The sequence below is a fragment of the Chrysochloris asiatica genome, unplaced genomic scaffold (assembly GCF_000296735.1).
Source record: "Chrysochloris asiatica unplaced genomic scaffold, ChrAsi1.0 scaffold00018, whole genome shotgun sequence".
Taxonomy (NCBI): domain Eukaryota; kingdom Metazoa; phylum Chordata; class Mammalia; order Afrosoricida; family Chrysochloridae; genus Chrysochloris; species Chrysochloris asiatica.
The window spans coordinates 1,566,509-1,587,075 of NW_006408536.1; the positions used below are offsets into that span (position 1 = coordinate 1,566,509).

The window sequence follows — 20,567 nt, forward strand, 5'->3', positions numbered from 1 at the left end:
CAATGTCAGTACTTCAAAGCCGCCAAGTGCCCCAGGGAGAAAGATGAGGCCTTCTGCTTCTGTAAAGATGTACAGCCTTGGAAACTCTATACAGGGTCACAGCAAGCAATCACCAGTGAGGGTACAAATGGTCTACTCACCTAAAGATTGCAGCCAAGAAAACCTGATGAAACACTTTTATTCTGTTTTTAATTTTAGTTTTTTAAATTTGTTTTTAAGTGCAAAAACCTGACACCTGTTCTGACATTAGGTACGAGATTGAGAACTATTAAACACACAAGTTAATGACAGAGGAGAGATGTGTTTAAGTGTGGAGCGGAGAAGTATACACTACAGATACTGAGGAGAGCGCATGTCAGCATCAGTACAGAGGACAGGCAAGAAAGAGTTATCAGTCTGAGGGTGACTGCTCTCAAAGGCACTTGGTTTTCTAGTTTTACCCTTACTAAGTTAATGAAGATGGCGCTCTGGTAGCGTAGTGGTTACGAATCGGGCTGTGAACCGCAAGGTCAGTAGTTCGAAACTACCAGCTGTTCCGTGAAAGAAAGATGAGGCTTTCTGCTCCCGTAAAGATTTACAGCCTCGGAAACCCTGTACAGGATCACTATGAGTCGGAACCGAGTCCATGGCACTTAACAACAACAACAAGTTAATGAAGATACACAATAAGGATGTCAACTAAGTTCATAAGATGTGGATTAAGCAAAGAAGTGAAAGAAATTATATATTTCCTGTGAAAAGATGGTCTCTGTAATAAGTGTTGCCTCTTCCCCCACCTTTTGTCTGCTACAAGCTTCCTTGGAAAACCTATACAGGGTCGCTATGAGCCACAAACAACCCGACAGCACTCAACAACATAATAAGTAAAGCCCATAATAATAACCTAATTGCATCCTAAGTAAATTTAAACAAAATTAGGTACATCATTCAGAAAGTATTCAAACATCTAATTGATTAATTACAAAGTCTTAAAGTTGGCAAGATAATTGGCATTGTCAAAATACACTTTCATCTGAAACTTCACAATTTTGTTTTTCCTTTAAAGAATACACACACATAAAAATCACTCTAATTAATTTTTCCCTCAGCTATTTCACATAATGGCTTCTTACTGAATATTTGTGGAAATAATATCAAAATGTCCTAGAATTTATCATTTTGTAAGTATCCTATTTCTAGTGATAGTTTGATATGACAGGACACACTCGATGTCATTTTGCCAGAAAAGTAATGCACGTTCCTTTGCTCCTGTCCAATTTAAACATCTGCCAAGGGTCTGTCTACAGGATTCCTCGGCATCTATTTCTGTGCTAGATGCCCTATTTGTATTAAACTAGAAACAGAAACTCCCAGGAAGCCTGTTGCCTGCTTGTGAGTTTGAGAAGACCATTGATGGAGGTGGGTGGGTGTGTGCTGTTGAGTTGGTTCCAACTCATAGTCACCCTGTGTTTAGGGTTTCCAAGACTGTGAATATTTACAGGCCTAGAAAGCTTCCTCTGTCTTCCATGGAGTAGCTGGTAGATTCGAACTTCTGACCTGGAGGATAGCAGCCCAACACGTAGCCCACTGTTACCAAGGCTCAGGGGACGTAGGCGGAAGGAAAAATGATTGACTGCCTCAATGTCCTAAGCAATTGGAAAGCTTCTCTCATACACACTGCAGAAGTAAGTTGGTCTTCTGACACAACCACCGGGTCAAGACTGAATTTAATAAAGGATAATTTGGGGGGAAATATCCCAACAACAGTTTCTTAACATTTTCAAGTATTTCTCTGTTCTTCTTACTATTATTCAATTCATTAGTACATGTTGTTATTAAATTTTATGAATGTTAATTATATATATATATTTTTTTTAAAAGATGCTTATTAGCATTTCTGAGAAAGTATTGTTGGACTTTTGTGTGGTGAATTGAAAAGAGGCTTCTCTTCATGAGATTTTGCTGTGGGCCTCAGGTTTTGAAACCTTCTGGATACTCTGTGTTTGCATTCAGGCTCCTGTGTAAACATATGACATGTTTGGGAGCATATCTTTAGGCACATCTTTGTAATACCTCATTCAGAAAGTAACAGGTCAAGTTGCATTGTGTACACTTTCATATTGAAACAGAAAATGGCATTCAATTCATATGCAGACATTAAGATAAAAATAAATGATCAGAATAATGATGTAAGAAGGGCCTTGTAAATGATGAAGGAATCAAAACACAACGTGTTCCCTTTAAACTTGAAAATATGAACTTTCCTCACAGTTTTAACTATGAAAAAACAAACAAATGACTAATGGGAAGTCATTCTTTTTGGATATATTTCAGTAAAACCAAGGCAGATCCATCACATAGTAGAATGCCTTCAAGTATATTCTTGAAGAAAATAAACTTATGGTTTCTTATCACATTTGGGCATGAGATATTCTGACTACATACATATTCTAGCCTACCAGATCAGTTTGCAAAGAATTAGATAAAAATGAAATACTGTTGATATTGCAGCTGGTGAATAAAAATTAAAATTTCTTCCGAGGAGACAGAATGTTACACTCGAGACATGAGTTTTTACTGACAGACATGGGGACTTCACATGAGGCGATGGGTGGATGAACTTTAACCTGGGTGAGTCAGAAATGCCATTTGCAGTTTTCTATTGATGAACCTCAACTTATGAAAAAGTAAAGGTCTTCAGTACCCAGCAAAAAGTTATGGTAATGATTATTCAGTAACAAAAGGATTCTTAGACACTAAAATTATACATTGCTGAGTTTCTTTAAATAGTATATTTCCCCTGTGCATATAAATCTTCCATTGATTGTTAGCTGCTTATGAGCAGCTGGGGGATAGAATCTCTTAAAGCTGACATGTTAAGCCACTGCTAATTAAAGATCAATCAAAAATAAAGGGACCACTTCTCTGAAATTATGATAATTTAATTTACCCACAAATCCATAGGAACATATTAAGTTGCTAGACTAAGGTATGACTAGAATGCTAAGTTTTTAAACATTAAACAGGTTTAACACTAAAATATTGACATTCTAGTTTCATAATCGTATTCAAGCACAAGTTCTTTTTCACGAAGTGCCTAGATATAGTCAGAATGCTCAGTTATTTAGCCAAAATTCAAGTGGAAATTCTCATAGTGACCCCATATAGGGTTTCTGAGGACCAGCTGGAGAGCTTGAACTGTCGACCTTGAGGTTCAAACCGACTTTGCAGTCCAGCGCACTAACCCACAGCACCACACCAGGACTAACTGGTGTGTTCATAGGGGGTTGATAATGATTAATTTTCTAGAATATTCATCCTGTAAGGATATACATGTCTACTGTGACAGTATGCTATGTCAACAAGTATATAAGCATGATCAACCATGCATTGATGTTCAAAATGCATTGCTGATCTCTTCTATATGTAACCTATTTATAACATTAAACTATCTCAAGCACTAACAGGAAACATCTATTGAATACTTGAAAGCGGTCACACAGCATACTAACTCATACGTGTTATCTCGTTACATATTAAAAGTAGCTGCATAAAAGTAGATACTACTATGGTGCCTTCTTTATTGTATCGGAAACAAGGTTGGTTATTTAAGGTCACGTCACTAGTAAGTAACAGCGCTAGATTATCACCCAGGTTTGTCTGACACAACATCCTAAATTGGAGCCTCTGTCATATGCTGTGTATTTATTACCATAATAATGATCATGATAATGGCCTTATTATTCTCATGACTTTATAAAAGTCAGAGGCCTGATGTGGCACTGTAGGATCAGCACTGGACTGCTAACCACAAGTTCGATGGTTCAAACCCATCAGTTGCTCCTTGGAAATCCTATGTAGGGTCTCTTTGAATCACAACTGATTTGACTTCACTTAACAAAGGAGCTGTGGTAGCGTAGTGGTTACGAATCAGGCTGCGAACCACAAGGTCACCAGTTCGAAATTACCAGCTGCTCTGCGGGAGAAAGATGAGGTTTTCTGCTCCCGTAAAGATTTACAACCACGGACACTCTGTATAGGGTCGCTATGGGTTGGAACCGACTCGACGGCACTTAACAACAACAACAACAACAGCAATTAAAAAGCCATGTAGCCATATTGGATCTCCATTTTCTAATAAGTAAAATAAAACTAAAGAGCTGTGGTAGCTGAATGGACTAAGAGCTGGGTTGCTAATAGCAAGGTCAGCGGTTCGAATCTACCAGTTGCTTCATGGTAGAACAATGAGGCTTTCTACTCCCATAAAGATTTATAGGCTCGGAAACCCTATTCATGGTCTCTGAGTGGGAACTAATTCATTGTGCAACCACTACCACCACCAAGATGAAAAGACTATGACTTCATCATTTTTAAGACACTTTTATTTCCTCAAGTTCCTAAATTTAGGGTTGTGGGAAAAATATATATGCTTTTTTAAAGAGCTAGTACCTTTCATGTTGTAGCAATCAGGCAATCTATGTGATACAAGATGGTGTCTAGTTAGAAGACCAGAGCAGAGGGTAAGAATTTCAATGGAATCTGCATTGGAATCCCTAGATAGGATTTCCCAGCAGCAACTGATGGGTTTGAACCAACGATCTTGTGGTTAGCAGCTTCTGTCTTAAGCCTTTGTTTTCTTCCCATCATCACTCACTTGCATGGTCTCTATCCCAGTTTCTAGAGCATTTTAACAAATGCTATACATGACTTCCAAACTTTCAGCTATTTATTAGAAGCCCATAAGAACTGTTCAAAACTCCATGTGCATCTTCTTTGGATCTCAAGCCTCTCTTACCACTAGCCTTGAACATTTGACACTTAAAAGGAAGTCCAACTTCTGCTTAGTTAGCGGTTTTAACAGAAAATATGCAAAGGTGCATTCTTCCCCCAGACTTTTTCTCCCCATTGGCTTCAGATAAAGTCTGTGAATTTGAGAATCTGTGAAATTCATGTTACTCAAGTGTATGTTGTTGGTAGGAGCCATCAAGTCAGTTCTGACTCATAGCGATACTGTACAAGATTTCCAAGGGTTGGCTGGTGGGTTTGAACCACTGACCTTGTGATTAGCAGTCCAATGCTTATCCTACAGCACCATACCAGGACTCCGAAAAGTACTAATACTAGATGTCAGTTATTAAATTAGTATTTGTTTAAGAATATGACATATCAACTGAAATACTTATGCGACACGTATTCCTTATAAAGTCACAAACACGATTCTAAAGGTGCTTTTTTGGGTTCAAAAGTAAGTTATCAGATTACAACAGCTGTTAAGAGTCATTATGTTAAAAAAAAAGAGTCATTACGTTCATTTATTATGCTAGGATAAATTTGAATAGAGGATAAATGAATGTTATCTTTTTAAATAAGTATGATATCACTCTATATTTGGTTTTACTGGCTTTAGTTATGATGTCTATTTGTCCAGAATCTCTAATTGATGTCTAACCAGCTTTACTTAAGTCAATAGAGCTATGCTGATATGCTTGCCTTTCAGAAGGTGCCAACAAACACATCATTTTGCATCAAAACCTTAGACTTTGTACATTATTGTTTTTCTGTCATCATATAAAGGGAAGTTGGATGGTTCTTTTATTTGTGGTTGTTAGTGAAAATGTTTCATGCATTCCCCTTGGTGCAATAAAACCTAAGTCAACCATATTACATTTTCTTCAAGACAAACAGAGAGTAATTGTGGATGGAAAACAAAATAGTGAGTGCCAGCATTCCCATATTTGGGAACAAAGGTGTTATTCACATCACTTGCACAGCTCAGCAACATTTTTTTTTAGAGCCCACAGTAATGTATGCAATTGGATACCAAATGCAGCACCTGATTATTGTGTTTCTGCAGTGAAGAAATGCTTTACTTAATACTAGGGAGCAAACAAAAAGGTAGTGAGATAGAATAGAAATTATTCAGAAAAGGAATGCTTTAGTTCAAGAAAATGACAGCTACGAAAATATAAACCTAGATAACAAATGTTAGAGGACTATTTTTCACACCATAAAAAAAAAAAAAAATCCCTTATATGATCTCATTCTATTAAAAATCAGCTAATAATGTTTGAAATATAATATATTCATGAACAATTTATTGATACGTAATTTTCCAGAACACAATTATTTTAGCAAGATAGTATACTAAATATCTGATTTTCATGACAAGGAGCTTTCCTTTGGAACTATCAATCAAGATCTATTACATATTGTATGGACACTTTCCTCTTATTCTACTTAAAATTTAAACTTCTACAAGTTACTTTCTGGTGTGATGAGGCAAGAAGCGCTAGCTAATTTCTAGTGTAACTTTTCATTTTAACTGGTTTCCAGTTGGATGAAATAAAGTTACTTGTGTGTTTGTCCAGCTGTTAAGTCAGAAACTTAAAACACTTGAGGTTTTGTGATTGTCATCAAGCACTCTTCTCTAGATGTTAGTATCTTTGAATCCCTGTTATTTGATCAGAAATATTAAGGGCTTGCTTTTCCACAACATTTTAACAAAATAAACCACAGAGTAAATATATAAAAGCCCTGATAAGTAACTTATTCAGTTGTGTCTCTTCCATATTTTCTCCTCCAGAAAATTTGGAGACTTGCGCCCTTTGTAGTATGTATGTATTCTTATCACATACTTGTCAGGGAATATATTCCATAGACACATTTTGCCTCAAAAGATTACTCTGTAGAGGAATTTCTCAGTTGAGTATCTCGGTGAGGAAGAGAAGAAAATGGATAGGGACTATAGACATGCAGTTAGGTTTCTATAGTTTATCAATGCTAGACACTCTGATAGACTAGATTTATCTGAAACCCTCCAAATGTAGATAATTTCCAAAGAAGAGAGGGTACTTGTGCTCAGTGAATGAAGAGTGAGGAAGAGGGAAGAGAAAAAGTGAGTTTGATATCAAAGGAAGATTTTTCCTTTAAGTGCTCTATGTTATAAAGATATATAAATAGTCATTTTATTAAAGATCAAAAAGTGGTTATACTCATTATTGTCAAGAGGGTAGTGAAATAGTTACCATTACATACTACTAGTGATGCTTTCTACAGAATCTTTTGTCAGTCTGCTGAAAACATGTAGCTAGATATTTTAATAAAATCATTTCTTTTTACCCAGGATTTTCTTCATTTTTAAATCTGTCCTGTTGAAATAATTATAAAGTTGAGGGTGGATGGAAATGCATACTTAAAGATATTCATCACATCATTATTGTTGTTGTTGTTAAGTGCCACCAAATTGGTTCTGACTCATAGTGGCCCTATCTAGGGTTTCCTAGGCTTTAAATATTTAATGAAGCAGAAATCCTCATTTTTCTCCCTCAAGGCAGCAGGTGGGCTCAAGCTGAGGAACTTGTGGTTCACAGTCCAGTGCTTGCTCACCACACTTCTCCACACCATTCTATGTGGTAATAGATACTGGAAAAATATGAATTTCCAGTAATAGATATGAAATTATAGGACAATCACATGAACATCAGGCACCATTAAAAAGATGTGTTCTGAGAAGGCATTTATAATGTAAAGTGTAAGAAACAAGATCCTTTTCTGTATTTTAATAAATTTCTGATTAGCATGCATAATTATAAAAACAATAACAATAAAAAAAAATAACCCACCCTAGAAACCAGAAGTTAAATGAAATGACACTAATATATTTTGGAGTACTTAAGGATTATTTTCAGTAATTTCTGAGTTGGAAACATACAAAGTGTCAAGGATAGGATGATTTCTTTCTCTTTTTTTGAAGGTTTAGTAGCAATGTAATATGCTATCCTCTGCTCTAGAAAGTTCTGGAAATAGGCTTTTTGCCACATTTCTGATTGACATCTTCAGGGCAAAGACTCAGCAAGACAATGGCTGTCTTTTGATTCCCTTGATTGCAGCTGCCTGAAAGGACTAAGTCAGGCTAGCCTCCCTGATTGACCTTCAAAATAGTACAGGGTAATTTCTGGGCCTTTGCCCAAGAAAGTGCTGTCCATATATTTGCTGATGCCTGAAAGTTATTTAAAAGGGGACATGGTTCTTTCTTCATTCTTTTACATTTAGGAGTAAGACAGAGATGCCACGTAGAATGAAAATGCCAAGTCACGGCCACATATTGATTGAAATTCAAACTCACCAATATACATATTTTATTTGAATTTAGTTACTATTATATCATTTCATTCCTAAAATACTGTGCTTTTTAGTGTCATTTGCCCCCTATAATGAAACCTTGAGCTGGATGGTACACTAACATACAAGATAGTTTCAGGAAATTCATGGAAAATGGAATTAAAAGATAATGAAAAGTGCAAGTTGCTCTAATTTGTCTATGAATACTTATGAATGTAGTGACTCAAAATTCTAATTGGAATGGAATGATTCTTCATATCAAGAAACAATCTTGCTTTCTCAGTGTACTTGGTTGATAGGGATGAGAAATTTAGACATTGGCTGTCAAAAGTGGGGGAGCTATAAAGGCATGAAGTGGCTGGCTTATAAGCTTTCATGAGTGTGCTTGTTTCAGAATGAAGGGGGTAAGGTAAACTGAATAGTTTTCCTCTTTTCCAGATGATTCTGGTGAAAGGGGATGGGGGTCAATGGTGATAGGATTTCATGACTCAATTATGTGTATTAGCAGGATTAATTGTGATTGTCACAACTGTAATTGTAGAAGATGTGTAACTAAAAGTAGGGAATAGTTAATCTTCCATTTCAGGAGCAGACAATCCCAAGACCATCAAGAAGAAAGAGCATGAGATCCCTACTTAGAAAAGCAGTGATAGCAGAGACAGTGACAAAGATAGTGACTTGGGGAGACAGAGCACCTGTGGGCTCTAGGTCCCTGGACTGTGTGCCTGCAGGCAGGGGGATGACTGGCAGAATGTGACCTTTGGATATTTAAATGAATATATATCTTTTGTTTTGTAAGTTTACATTAAAAAAAAAAAAAGATGATTGAATTTTCCCGTGAAGTTTTGAAGCCCCTTCGTACATAGGGGATGAGAATGGTAGGTATGGTCAGCAAATAGCAAATCACTACGTAATTTTAACTAAATTCACTCTTGGTGAACTTTACATTTTGATGGATTTGCAGTTACCTGGATCAGGTAGATGTATGTGTAACTTAGGTAGTAGGATGTTCAAGTTAGGTTACCTGACATGGACCAGCTGAGCTTTTTATAATTCCTGACTAAATTCATTTAACTCATCCATGTTTTTTTTTTTTAATTAATTAATTAATTAATTTATTTTTTATCCTGTGAGCTACCTTCTCAGTTTAGAATCAAGTTAAGGCAGAACCCTGAGTTCTTAGCCAGTGAAACTGTTGTGGATTCTCATCTACTCATAACAGTTGCTGCTAAGTGCCAACTAGCCAGTTTTGACTCATAGGGACCCAGTATAGGGTTTTCGAGAGTCATTGACCTTGTGGTGCTTATCTAGTCCATTACTTATCTTACAAGGAGCTCTTGTAGCGTTGTTGTTGTTGTTAAGTACCGTGGAGTCGGTTCCGACTCATAGTGACCCTACACAGGGTTTCCGAGGTTGTAAATCTTTACGGGAGCATCTGCGACCACTCCTTTTCCTTCTCTGGTAGTGTAGTGGTTACGAATCGGACTGCTAACCTCAAGGTCAGCAGTTCGAAACTACCAGCTGTTCCGCGGGAGAAAGATGAGGCTTTCTGCTCCCGTAAAGATTTACAGCCTCGGTAACTCTATACAGTGTCGCTATGGTACATGGTACATCGGAAACGACTCCATGGTACATAATCGCCACAACTTATCACACAGCGCCACACCAGAACTCCAATCATATAGTAGGCAACATTTAGCCTTTTCCCACCACAGATCCAGGTCAACCTCCTTTCTCCCATGCCCGTGACTCTCCACTCAGCCCCTCTTTCTTAAGATTTGTTATCACATCTGGAGTCTCTTGAAATTGACAAATGTTTCATACCTGGAAAGGGCAAAAGTTAAATCCCCAAGGAAGTGGGGAAAAAAAAAAAAGAAAAAGAAAAGTCTATATTATAGAAAATAAATCTATTTCAGGCATTTTCTTTTGTCTTCAACAATCCTTCTGCTTTTTATGTACCCTTTAAGATTGGCTATTCACTTTCTTGAATAAGATGGCAAAAACAACACTAGCATGCTACTTTTTTCAAATCAGTGGTTGCACAAAGATTCAAGGATTAAGGGTAAATTTCTCTAGAGTGAATGATTTATCCTATACACTGAGAATTGCAATCACAAAAGCAAAACACAACAAAAGTTGTTTAAAAAGATCCCAATCTCAGCTTGATGTCTCCAATTTACTGGGTAGCTAAACAGAACTCATGCTCCTTTTGGTGTTGAAATTAAAGAAGCTAGAGTTATGTCCTGGAGCATTTTGATAACAACCAGATTCAAATTTCATCAAATGAATTTACACTGAAACCTTCCAATTTGCATATGACATTTTTACAATTTAAACTTGGGTTAGTTAGTCTTTACAACTTTGTTTGAGAAACCGAATGCTTTACAAAAGAACAAAAAAAGCTGTACAAATTATTCCACTTTGAAAAACACTGTAATAGGAGGCAGAGAGCTATCTGATTTATTCCCAATTCAGGGACAATATAAAGAAACCCAACGGGCAGCCATTAATCATAAAATCCTTTTAATTATGTTGTCAAATAAAGAGATACAATTAATTTCATGTTCCCTGTGTTCACTGCAGATAACAGGTATCATAAACTCCCTTCTCCCAGGTCCAAGATGTTTACAGTTTTGTATAACTATTTAGAAATACACTTTCCTAGGAGTTATTGCAGCGTGTGTACAAGCGTGGTCACCATGTAAATTTGTATTTCAAAATTCCTTTAGAATGTGCAATAAAAGATAATAAACCTCAATATACCATAGCAGGAGTGAACAGCTTGATCTAACTTTAGCATTTCTTGTTGTTTTGTATACATTGCATGAATGTTACTTGTGAAGTCCTCCATCTACAAATAGCAATAATTATAATACTACTTGTCTGTATAGGATATTAACTCAAATACTTGAATTTACCATCAAAGCAACTTATCAAATAAAACCTGACTTTTATAAATACTGCATAGGCTTATGCCTTAGCATTAACAAATACAAGTATTTTCAGTGTCAGAAATCCATTGATTACAATAATTTTATAGTTTCTAAAGGACTCATGATGTGACACTGTAGAATAAGCACTGGACTGTGAACCACAAGGTCGACACCTCAGAAACCCCCGTACATAGTCGCTATGAGTCGGAATCAATTCAATGGCACTTCACAACAGCAACAATAAAACTATCAGCATACCTTTTCACATTTTAACTTTGAATAGTTGATTACTGAAGAGTATTATATCTGCAGTCTTATTTGAAAAATAGATTTACAGTTTTGATCCAAATCCTCATTCCAAGGACTATAAATAGCATTCGAAACTTAGATGATTCACTGATTCTTTTTTTTTAAATTGTATAAAGTAGATGCATTTTCCCTCTCGAATTGTTAATGTAAAAAGAAATTCCTTAATACACATAAGAAAGCAATTTAAATAATACTTTTGATAACCATTTTAATGTTATTGTTCTTGTTAGGTGCTGTTGAATTAGTTCAGACTCATAATGATCCTCCTATATAGGGTTTCCAAGGAGCAACTGGTGAATTTGAACCACTGACCTTGCGGCCCGGTGCATTATCCCACAGTCGTAGACTCAAAACATGTTGTTTTCTGATAAATCCTATGGTATACACATGCATGCTACATTTGAAATAAAATAAAACCTAAGAGATACTGTAAATGGATTATATACATTTATAATAAAGAGCACAGTTTTTTTTTCATAATTTGGTATAAAATCAGACTCAGACATTCTAGACTCTCCACTATGTTAGAATGCAGATTTGTGAAAACTTGAATTTTTTTTATTGAAGTGTTTTTTCTCCATGCTCTTGTGCCTTTAAAATTATTAGTCCCTTAATCAAAAGCCATTCACATTTTATTAATGTGTTATCCATAACTTCTATAACTTGGGAAGCATAATAGTCATTATATTTTATAAGATAGTGATGGCATTCATTATAAGTAATTTGTACCCTTCCTCCTAAATTTCAGAATTTGTATTTGAATGTATTAATGGATATTATGACTTAAATGGTTCCATATTGCCTGTTTTAAAACCAATTCAAGAATGATAAGGTAGCAATATAATACCATGACCAAAACCTTTAGTTCGTCTCCTTTCATATGCCCAGCTTGCGATGGAATGGGCAATGGTTGTTAGTATTTGCTAATTCTGCTCCCATTAAATACACACGGACTTTGCTCAGAGTACTACACTAAGCTTTGACCTAGGTTGATTAGAAGACAGAATGTATTGCGAAATGTATTAACTAGAATTAAGGAATTACTCACCCAGCTGGGTCTCCTGAATTGTCAGTTTACTTTCCAGAGGATACAAAAGCTTGGGTGGTTTATCAGTCAGAGGGGCTGAAAAAGAAGAATCCAGAAACTTATGGTTATGCTTCGTGAAGTGAAGAACAGAATACAGCTTATTTCCTCAAAGATTTTTCATTCTCAAAGTAGTGTGTCAAAGCGCTGTACCAAGTAATGACTTACATCTTGCAGGTAGTACCTGAGGGCACGCTGAAAAGCTATTACATTGTATGGAGTCAAATAAAACACTTCCGAGGTGACAGTAGAATGATTCTGTTGAATTACAAAATCAAGAGTGGTCAATACTTAAGAATATATGACTGTGCTCTGCCAAACATTTTTAATTTGTTCCTTATTTTCCTTTTATAAGGGGTGTCGTACATTTTCTCTGAATTAATTACAGCTGCACATGATATCTGCAGCAAATATTTCAATTTGTTTTTCATAATGGTATCTCATTTTTTTAAATTCCATTCTTAATTTCCTTACCCTGGATCACATTGCCTCAAACGCTATAACTTAGTAATTACATTAAGTATTTTCGACACGCATAGCTTCAAAATGTGGTGACAATGTGGCATTAAATTAACACAACAGTGCACATCCACATGGACACATAAAATTCATCGAGAGTATCTTTGTAGTTACTATTTAGCAAAAACTTAATCTATTGCATTTGATAACATTTATTGCTGGTGCGCTGTGGGCTAATGTATCAGACTGCAAAGTCGTTTAAACTGCAAGGCTGGTGGTTCAAGCTCACCAGCTGCTCCTTGGAAACACTACGCAGGGTCCCTATGGGTTGGAATCGACTCGATGGCACTTCACAGCAACAACAATTGCTATTTTGTATGATTATACTCTTCTAGATTTTAAACTTCCACATATATCTTCTTCACGCCCTTGCCAATTTCTCAATTATCAGCTTACAGATGTACAAGTTTGTTGTGAAGCATCCTGAATGTGTTGTTGTTGTTAGTGCCATTGAGTCTGTATAGGGTTTCCAAAGAGCGGCTGGTAGATCTGAACCACTGACTTTGTGATTAACAGTCCAGTGTTTACCCTACTTTGCCACACCATGACTTCATCCTGAAGATAGTTTTCCTTTATTGCACACTTCATTCCAGCTAAACTACAGTATCTGAACTTCAGACAAATAGTGACTTTCACTAAGCATCCCCCCACTCTGCTTTGTCTGAATTGCTCAGATCCCTTGAAATTTACCACTGCAACCTCTACTTGATACCAAATAAAGAAATGATCAATTAGAGGGTTGCTGAAGTCAATGTTTTTACTATGAGGGCATTTTTCCTTCCTTCCCAGAAGGATAATCCAGCTTGGTTGATATGTGGAAAGCTGCTCTAGAAAATAGTGCCAGGGATCTGCCAAATATCATCATCTTGTCACAGGAGTCAAGAATTCAAGCTGTTTCACCAGTGCAACCTTTTATGAAAAACCCACTGCACAAGGCTCTGGTAGTGTAGTGGTTACAAATCAGGCTGCTAACCTCAAGGTCGGCAGTTCGAAACTACCATCAGTTCCGTGGGAGAAAGATGAGTCAGTCTGCTCCCGAAAAGATTTACAGACTCACAAACCTTGTGTAGGGTCACTATGAGTCGGAACCGACTCCACGGTACAACAATAAGGGATGACACACCTCAAGTCAAAATAAATGAGTTAGAATATCCAGGTCTGGGAGACTAACTTACAATCAATACCATTTTTGTTCAGTGCTAATTGAATGGATTATTCGTTTGTCTTCATTACTATTTAAAAAGTGGATGAGAACAAAGAGGAAAGGAAAATTGGGATAGCAGAATGAGATCAATTGATTTGAAAATCTTAGTAAAGATATGACATCACTCTTTGATTATTCTTAAATACTCTTATTTTAGTGTAGTGGTTACGAGTAGGGCTGCTAACCTCAAGGTCAACAATTCAAAACTACCAGGTGTTCAGTGGGAGAAAGATGAGGTTTCCTGCTCCTGTAAGGATCTACAGCCTCCATAATCTTATACAAGATTGCTATGAGTTGGAACTGACTCCACAGTACACCACCACCACCACCACCACCACCACCACCACCAATGTGATCCTAATGGATTTTTTTCTCCTACCAGCTAAACAGTCAGCACATTCACTAAATGTTGGTAAAAGAGATAAAATAAATAAATAAATAAACAAAAAAGTAGCATTTTGTGTATTCTGGTTATCAAACAATTTTAGTGACATTGAAGAGCAACTATGGTATAACAGACTCCTCATGTGGCTCTGTACAATAAGCACTGGAATGCTAACCACAAGGTTAGTGGTTCAAACCCACCAGCTACCCCTTGGAAACTCTTTACAGGGTCAATTTCAATCAGAACCAACTCGACAGCATTTAACAACAAGAACAGCAATTTTGTTGCACCATAACAAGGTGGGTGTGAACTGCAAGGTCAGTGATTCAAGCTCACCAGCCACTCCTTGGAAACCCTATACAGAGTTGGTATGGGTAAGAACCGACTCAATGGCATGTAACATTAACAATAACAATAGGATAAGCACTAGCTTGATAATGAAAAGGTGGCTAGTTCAAATCTATCTCAGAAACCCTAAACAGAGTCTCTATGAGTCAGAATTGACTCAACACCACTTAACACCAACAACAGTGTGGTATTAAAATAACTCAGCTTATAAAATCTTGTAATTATATAGTAACAAATGGATGATATGTCAACAATTTTTTGCATAGAAAGCAGCTGAGAAATACGTTCCTTGTTCAAACACACCCTATCCATCTCATTATATTTGGATAAAACAATGTTCTTTAGATACAGATAATAGAATCTATCTGTTGCACATTTACTTGCAAGCAAATATAAAATGGTGTGTTCTTTTCCATATTACTTTACGCCCCATACTCTCATGGGAAAAATGCCAAGTTAGCCAAGGAATTCTTATAAATTAAGTCATGGAATCATAGAATGCAAGATCTGGAGAAAATGTATATGCATATCAATTTCTTGGTATGTTTTAAACCACATTTCCTAAAGGCTTACTATCACCTCGGTTCCCCTGTGGTGGAAGAAATGAAAACGAGTCCAAGGGGTGACCCACTGGGCTTGGCTCCATGCCTTTTGGTACCTTGTGGTCCTACTTTGACAAAAGTAGCTCTCCTATTATTTGTTATTGATCTGTATGCCACCCAAGATTTTGTCTGAAAAAATTTTTGATTCAAATCCACTGATATTGACTGACACTATAATGTGCCAGAGACTAGTGATAATAAGGGGTTTGGAATATCAAAGTGAACCCATATTTGTGGTTCTTGCGTTTATACGTCGGTCTGTAGTTAAAAGTAGCAATAAAAATAAAATATGCTGGACCAACTCAACGCCCTTGTTATGGAGATCAAGGATCAGAGGCTGAAAGAGATCAAATTGCTTGCCAAAGGTAACAACTCACAAGGATGTGCTCCTCGAAAAATCTGTAGAGCAAGTACTGTAGAACCAGTACAAAGACTGACCTTAAAGTGTGTGCAATCCGTTGTTGTTGTTGTTCAGTGCCATCAAGTTGGTTCCGACCCATAGTGACCTTGTTATATAAGTTCCTGAGGAGCAGCTGGTGAGCTTGAACTGCCGACCTTGCGGTTCACCCCAACTTTGCTTCCAGTGCATTAACCCAACATGCGACTCCATAATCCTATGAGTCCTTGCACAAAGTTGGTTTGAACCACAAGGTTGGTGGTTCAAACTCACCAGCCAATCCTTGGAAACCCTATACAAGGTCGCTATGAGTCAGAACTGACTCGATGGCACTTAATAAACAAAAAGAGCAAAGTACTCTTGCAAAGCAATTAAGCATCTACAAGTGTCATGTGTTGTTATTATGCAATGGTGGGTATCGGTTAAACAAAACAAAACAAAACAACAACACCAAACCCACTGTCACTGAGGTGATTTCGACTCAGAGTGAGCCTGTTTAAGGGTTTCCAAGGCAGTACATCTCTATAGAAGCAGGAAGCCTCTCTATCTCACACAGAGCTGGGTTAGGACTGCCAGCCTTGTAATTAGGAGTCCAGTGTTTATCACAGAACTACCAGGTCAGTTGTTGTTGTTAAGTACCTTCGAGTTGGTTCCAACCCATAGCGACCCTGTACAGGGTTTCCGAGGCTGTAAATCTTGACGGGAGCAGAAAGCCTCATCTTTCTCCCGTGGAACGGTTGGTAGTTTCGAACTGCTGGACTTAAGGTTCGCAGCCCAATTCGTAACCACTATGCTACCAGAGCTCCTTACCAGGTCAGTTAGGTGCTTTTAATTGTTTTCAACTCCGCTACCAAATTGACCTTTGATAAGAGTGAATAGGAATTTTCAACTGAAGTACTGTTTGGACACATTGGCAAAATGAAAGGGGTAACCATTACAGCTAGGATGTAGCTCAACTCCACTGATTTTGCTGTCACAGGGGAAGAATATGCACTGAATTTTCCATTATTTACAGGTGTCTGGGATACAGTGGTGGCGGTTGTAGTGGTGTGCCTTCAAGTTGGTACCAACTCACAGCAAGCTTGTTTCCAAGGCTGTATAATCAACTACAGGGCCAGGGCTCCTCGGCATGTGATTGTCATTGTCATTAAGTGCCGGAGAGTTGGTTCTGACTCATAGCGACCCTGTATAGAGTTTCCAAGGCTTTTTAAAATCATTACGGGATCAGAAAGCCTCATCTTTCTCCCAAGGCATCTGATAGAGTTTAATAAATATTAACTGAACTGCATTGGCAGAGAACAGAACTGAGAACTGGTAAACAACAAGCAGGAATGGTTATAACCAATCAAAATGAACAAGCACATAAAAACAAAACCCTCTTCATTTTCTGCATGGTTAAAGGTGGGACTAGAAGGAAATTCAACCAAATTACTTATAATTAAAAAAACCAGCAAAGTTATTAGCATCAGACCATGACTAGACCAACTGACATTTTATTGTCACAAAAAACAACTTGCCTTTTGGCTGCTACTTTCTCTCAACCACACACACACAGAGATCCTTGGAAGACTAAAGAGAGTACTACCACACTGACATGAAGCACAAAGTGATTTTAAATTCGAATCATATTTTGTTTACAAAAGACCAGTAATTATATTAGAGAGGTTTCTCTCACAATTTCTGAGTTTAATATAGATATGTATCCAACTAGAGTCCTGATGTGGCGCTGCAGGATAACGCATTCAATTGCAAGGCCAGTTTGACCCACAAGGGTTGCTATAGGTTGGAACTGACTCAATGACACTTAACAACAACAACATGTATCCAACCAGAAAAGTATTCTCAAACCCTCGTTTATTTTAGTCTTCAAAATATCTCATTGACAAAATCATCAGACCTCTTTTTTAGAGCTATTAACATGTGTCAGTCCACAAAGCCTTTCAGTAGAGTAGCATGGGATTTTGATAGGTGTTTATTTTGCTTCCTAGCTGCCAGTTAGAGAAACATTTAGAAGTACGCATATATAAAGTTGTGTATAGGATTAATTCCTTATTGATGTTCAGATTCCCTAATTATTCATGATCCATCTTCTCATGCATTTTCATTCATTCTAGATATAATTTGGTTATGGAACTGTGAAAAATAGAATCCCAGTTTCCAAAAATAAAAATGACAGCAGACCAGGATAAAGAGGCCAAGCATCTTGAGTCTTAATGTCCTTCAAGAAAAGATAGATGCAAGGTATTTATAAAGAGTGGCCTTTCTCTGCTAGGCAGTATCTTAGTTATCTTGTTGTTGTTAAGTGCCATCGAGTTGGTTACAACACATATCTTCCCTGTACGCAGTTTCCAAGGAGAGACTGGTGGTTTATTTATTCAGAGTGCCTGCTCTTGAAGAAGTTTTTCCAACTTTGCTGGTGCTGAGGAAAGGTCCTTGTCTCTTTTAAGCATCTGTAACCTCAGCATTCCTTGGAAAGTGCCACATGTCTTGTCATAAAAATTCCTCTGGCTTGAGAAGCTTCACAGTGCAGGGACCTCAAGTACAAAGGATGCACTCCACTCTGGGCTCTTTCTTAGTGGAAGTAGGATCCCTGACCTCTGCCTCCTAGATGAATCCCTTTTCTATCTCAAAAGAGATTGACTCAAGATGTAACCTAATCCTGTCAACTGTATCAGGCCTCATTGACATCATCGAAGTGAGGATTTAGAAGATAGAGGATAATTATATCAGATCAGGGTTGAGCACATCAGAACACATCATGGGGATGATTACATTGTTACATAACTGTCTCATTACATTATTACATAACTGTCTCATTACATCATCACATAACTGACAATCCACTGAGAATCATGGCCCAGTCAAGTTGGCACATAGTTTAGGAAGATACAATCTAAATCAACAGCAGGCAGTTACTGCACTAAAATTTAATTTTAAACCCTCAAGTACTTATTGGCTACCTCTAATTATTTGATAACAAAACTTGTTCTTTTAATGTCATAAATTATTTTCCAACTATATCTCAATTAGTGCCTTCTCTGATTCTTTTGTTAGAATTATTATGCTAGAGTAGGAAAGATCACAGTGAGACAGAAGCACACATACACACAAACACACAGGCAGGAAGCCAAATATCTTAGTAAAGGAAGACCATTCCCTCAAGAGCCTTGGTATAGCACTGCGGTTTAATGTGCTGGAATGCAAGGTTGGTGGTTCAAGTTCACCAGCTGCTCCTCGGAAACCTTATACAGGTTGCTATGAGTCAGAACCAACTTTATGGTACTTAACAACAACATTCCCTCAAGAGACATCTATTTCTTTAGAAACAGACTGTCATTCAATACTGTCATTCTACCTAGCTTCTGATTGTTTTATTTTGGCAAATTGGCGACACTGTTTAACCTCTCTCTTCAAGAACATAAAACAACCCTACAAAAATGGAAGAATGTACCATGCTCCTGGATAGGAAGACATAACGTTGTGAAAATGTGAATACTGCCCAAAGCTATTTCACATATAATGCAATCCCAATCCAGATTCCAACAACATTCTTCAGAGATGGGAAAACAAAACAAAACAAAAACAATTACAAACTTTATATAGAAAGGAAAGAGACCCAGGATAAGCAAAGCACTGCTTAAGAAGAAGAATACGGTTGAAAATCTCTCACTCCCTGATTTCAAAATTTATTACATGGCTACAGTGGTCAAAACAACCTGGTACTGGTACGATGAAAGATACATAGATCAATGGAACAGAATCGAGAATCCAGAAATTAACCCATCCACATACAGCCAAATGATTTTTGACAAAGTACCTAAAAAAGGTCTCTTCAACAGATGGTACTTGCAGAACTGGAAATGTTATGCAAAAGATTGCAACAAGACAGTTACTTCACACCTTATACAAAAAACAACTCAGCATGGATTAAAGACCTAAATGTGAATCCCAGAACTATGAAGGCCATCAATGAAAAAACAGGGAAAATTTTGAGGGCACTAATTCTGGGCATACACAGACTACCAAACATTTTGAAAACCACACAAACAAAAGTAGACAAAATAGATGATTGGAGCATACTAAAAATTAAAAACTTATGTGCACCAAAAGACTTCACCAGAAGAGTAAAAAGGGAACCCACAGCATGGGAAAAAATGTTTCGCAATGACACATCAGAAAAGGGACTCATTTCTAAAATATATAGGAAACTACAACACCTCTACAAGAAAAAGACAAATAGCCCAATTAAAAAATAGGCACAGGACATGAACAGACACTTCACCAGGGAGGAGATCCGGGCAGCCAACAAACATATGAAGAAATATTCACGATCACTAGCCATTAGAGAGATGCAAATCAAAATAACAATGAGATATCATCTCACACCAGCAATAACAGCAAAGATTAAAAAAGTTGTTGTCAGGTACCATTGAGTTGGAACCGACTCATAGCAACCCCATGCACAGCAGAACAAAACAATGTCGGATCCTGGGCCAACCTCACTACCGCTGCCACACTTAACACCATCAATGATGCCACTTGGCCGATCCATCTCGTTGGGGGTTTTCCTCTTTTTCTCTGACCTTTCATCTTACCCAGCATGACATCCTTCTCCAGCGACTGTTCCCTCCTGACAATATGTCCAAAGTATGAGGGACGAAGTTTAGCCATCTTGGCCTCCAAGGA

General features: G+C 37.3%; 1 protein-coding gene across 1 annotated transcript in view; it reads right to left on the bottom strand.

Annotated features, from left to right (window-relative positions):
• Positions 1-20,567, bottom strand: part of IL1RAPL1 (interleukin 1 receptor accessory protein-like 1) — a 1,809,453-nt gene that overhangs the window by 394,221 nt on the left and 1,394,665 nt on the right. Inside the window, exon 6 of the mRNA XM_006835561.1 lies at positions 12,391-12,465. Within this exon, the coding sequence (XP_006835624.1) occupies positions 12,391-12,465 (75 nt within the window). The remainder of the gene's footprint in view (positions 1-12,390; positions 12,466-20,567) is intronic.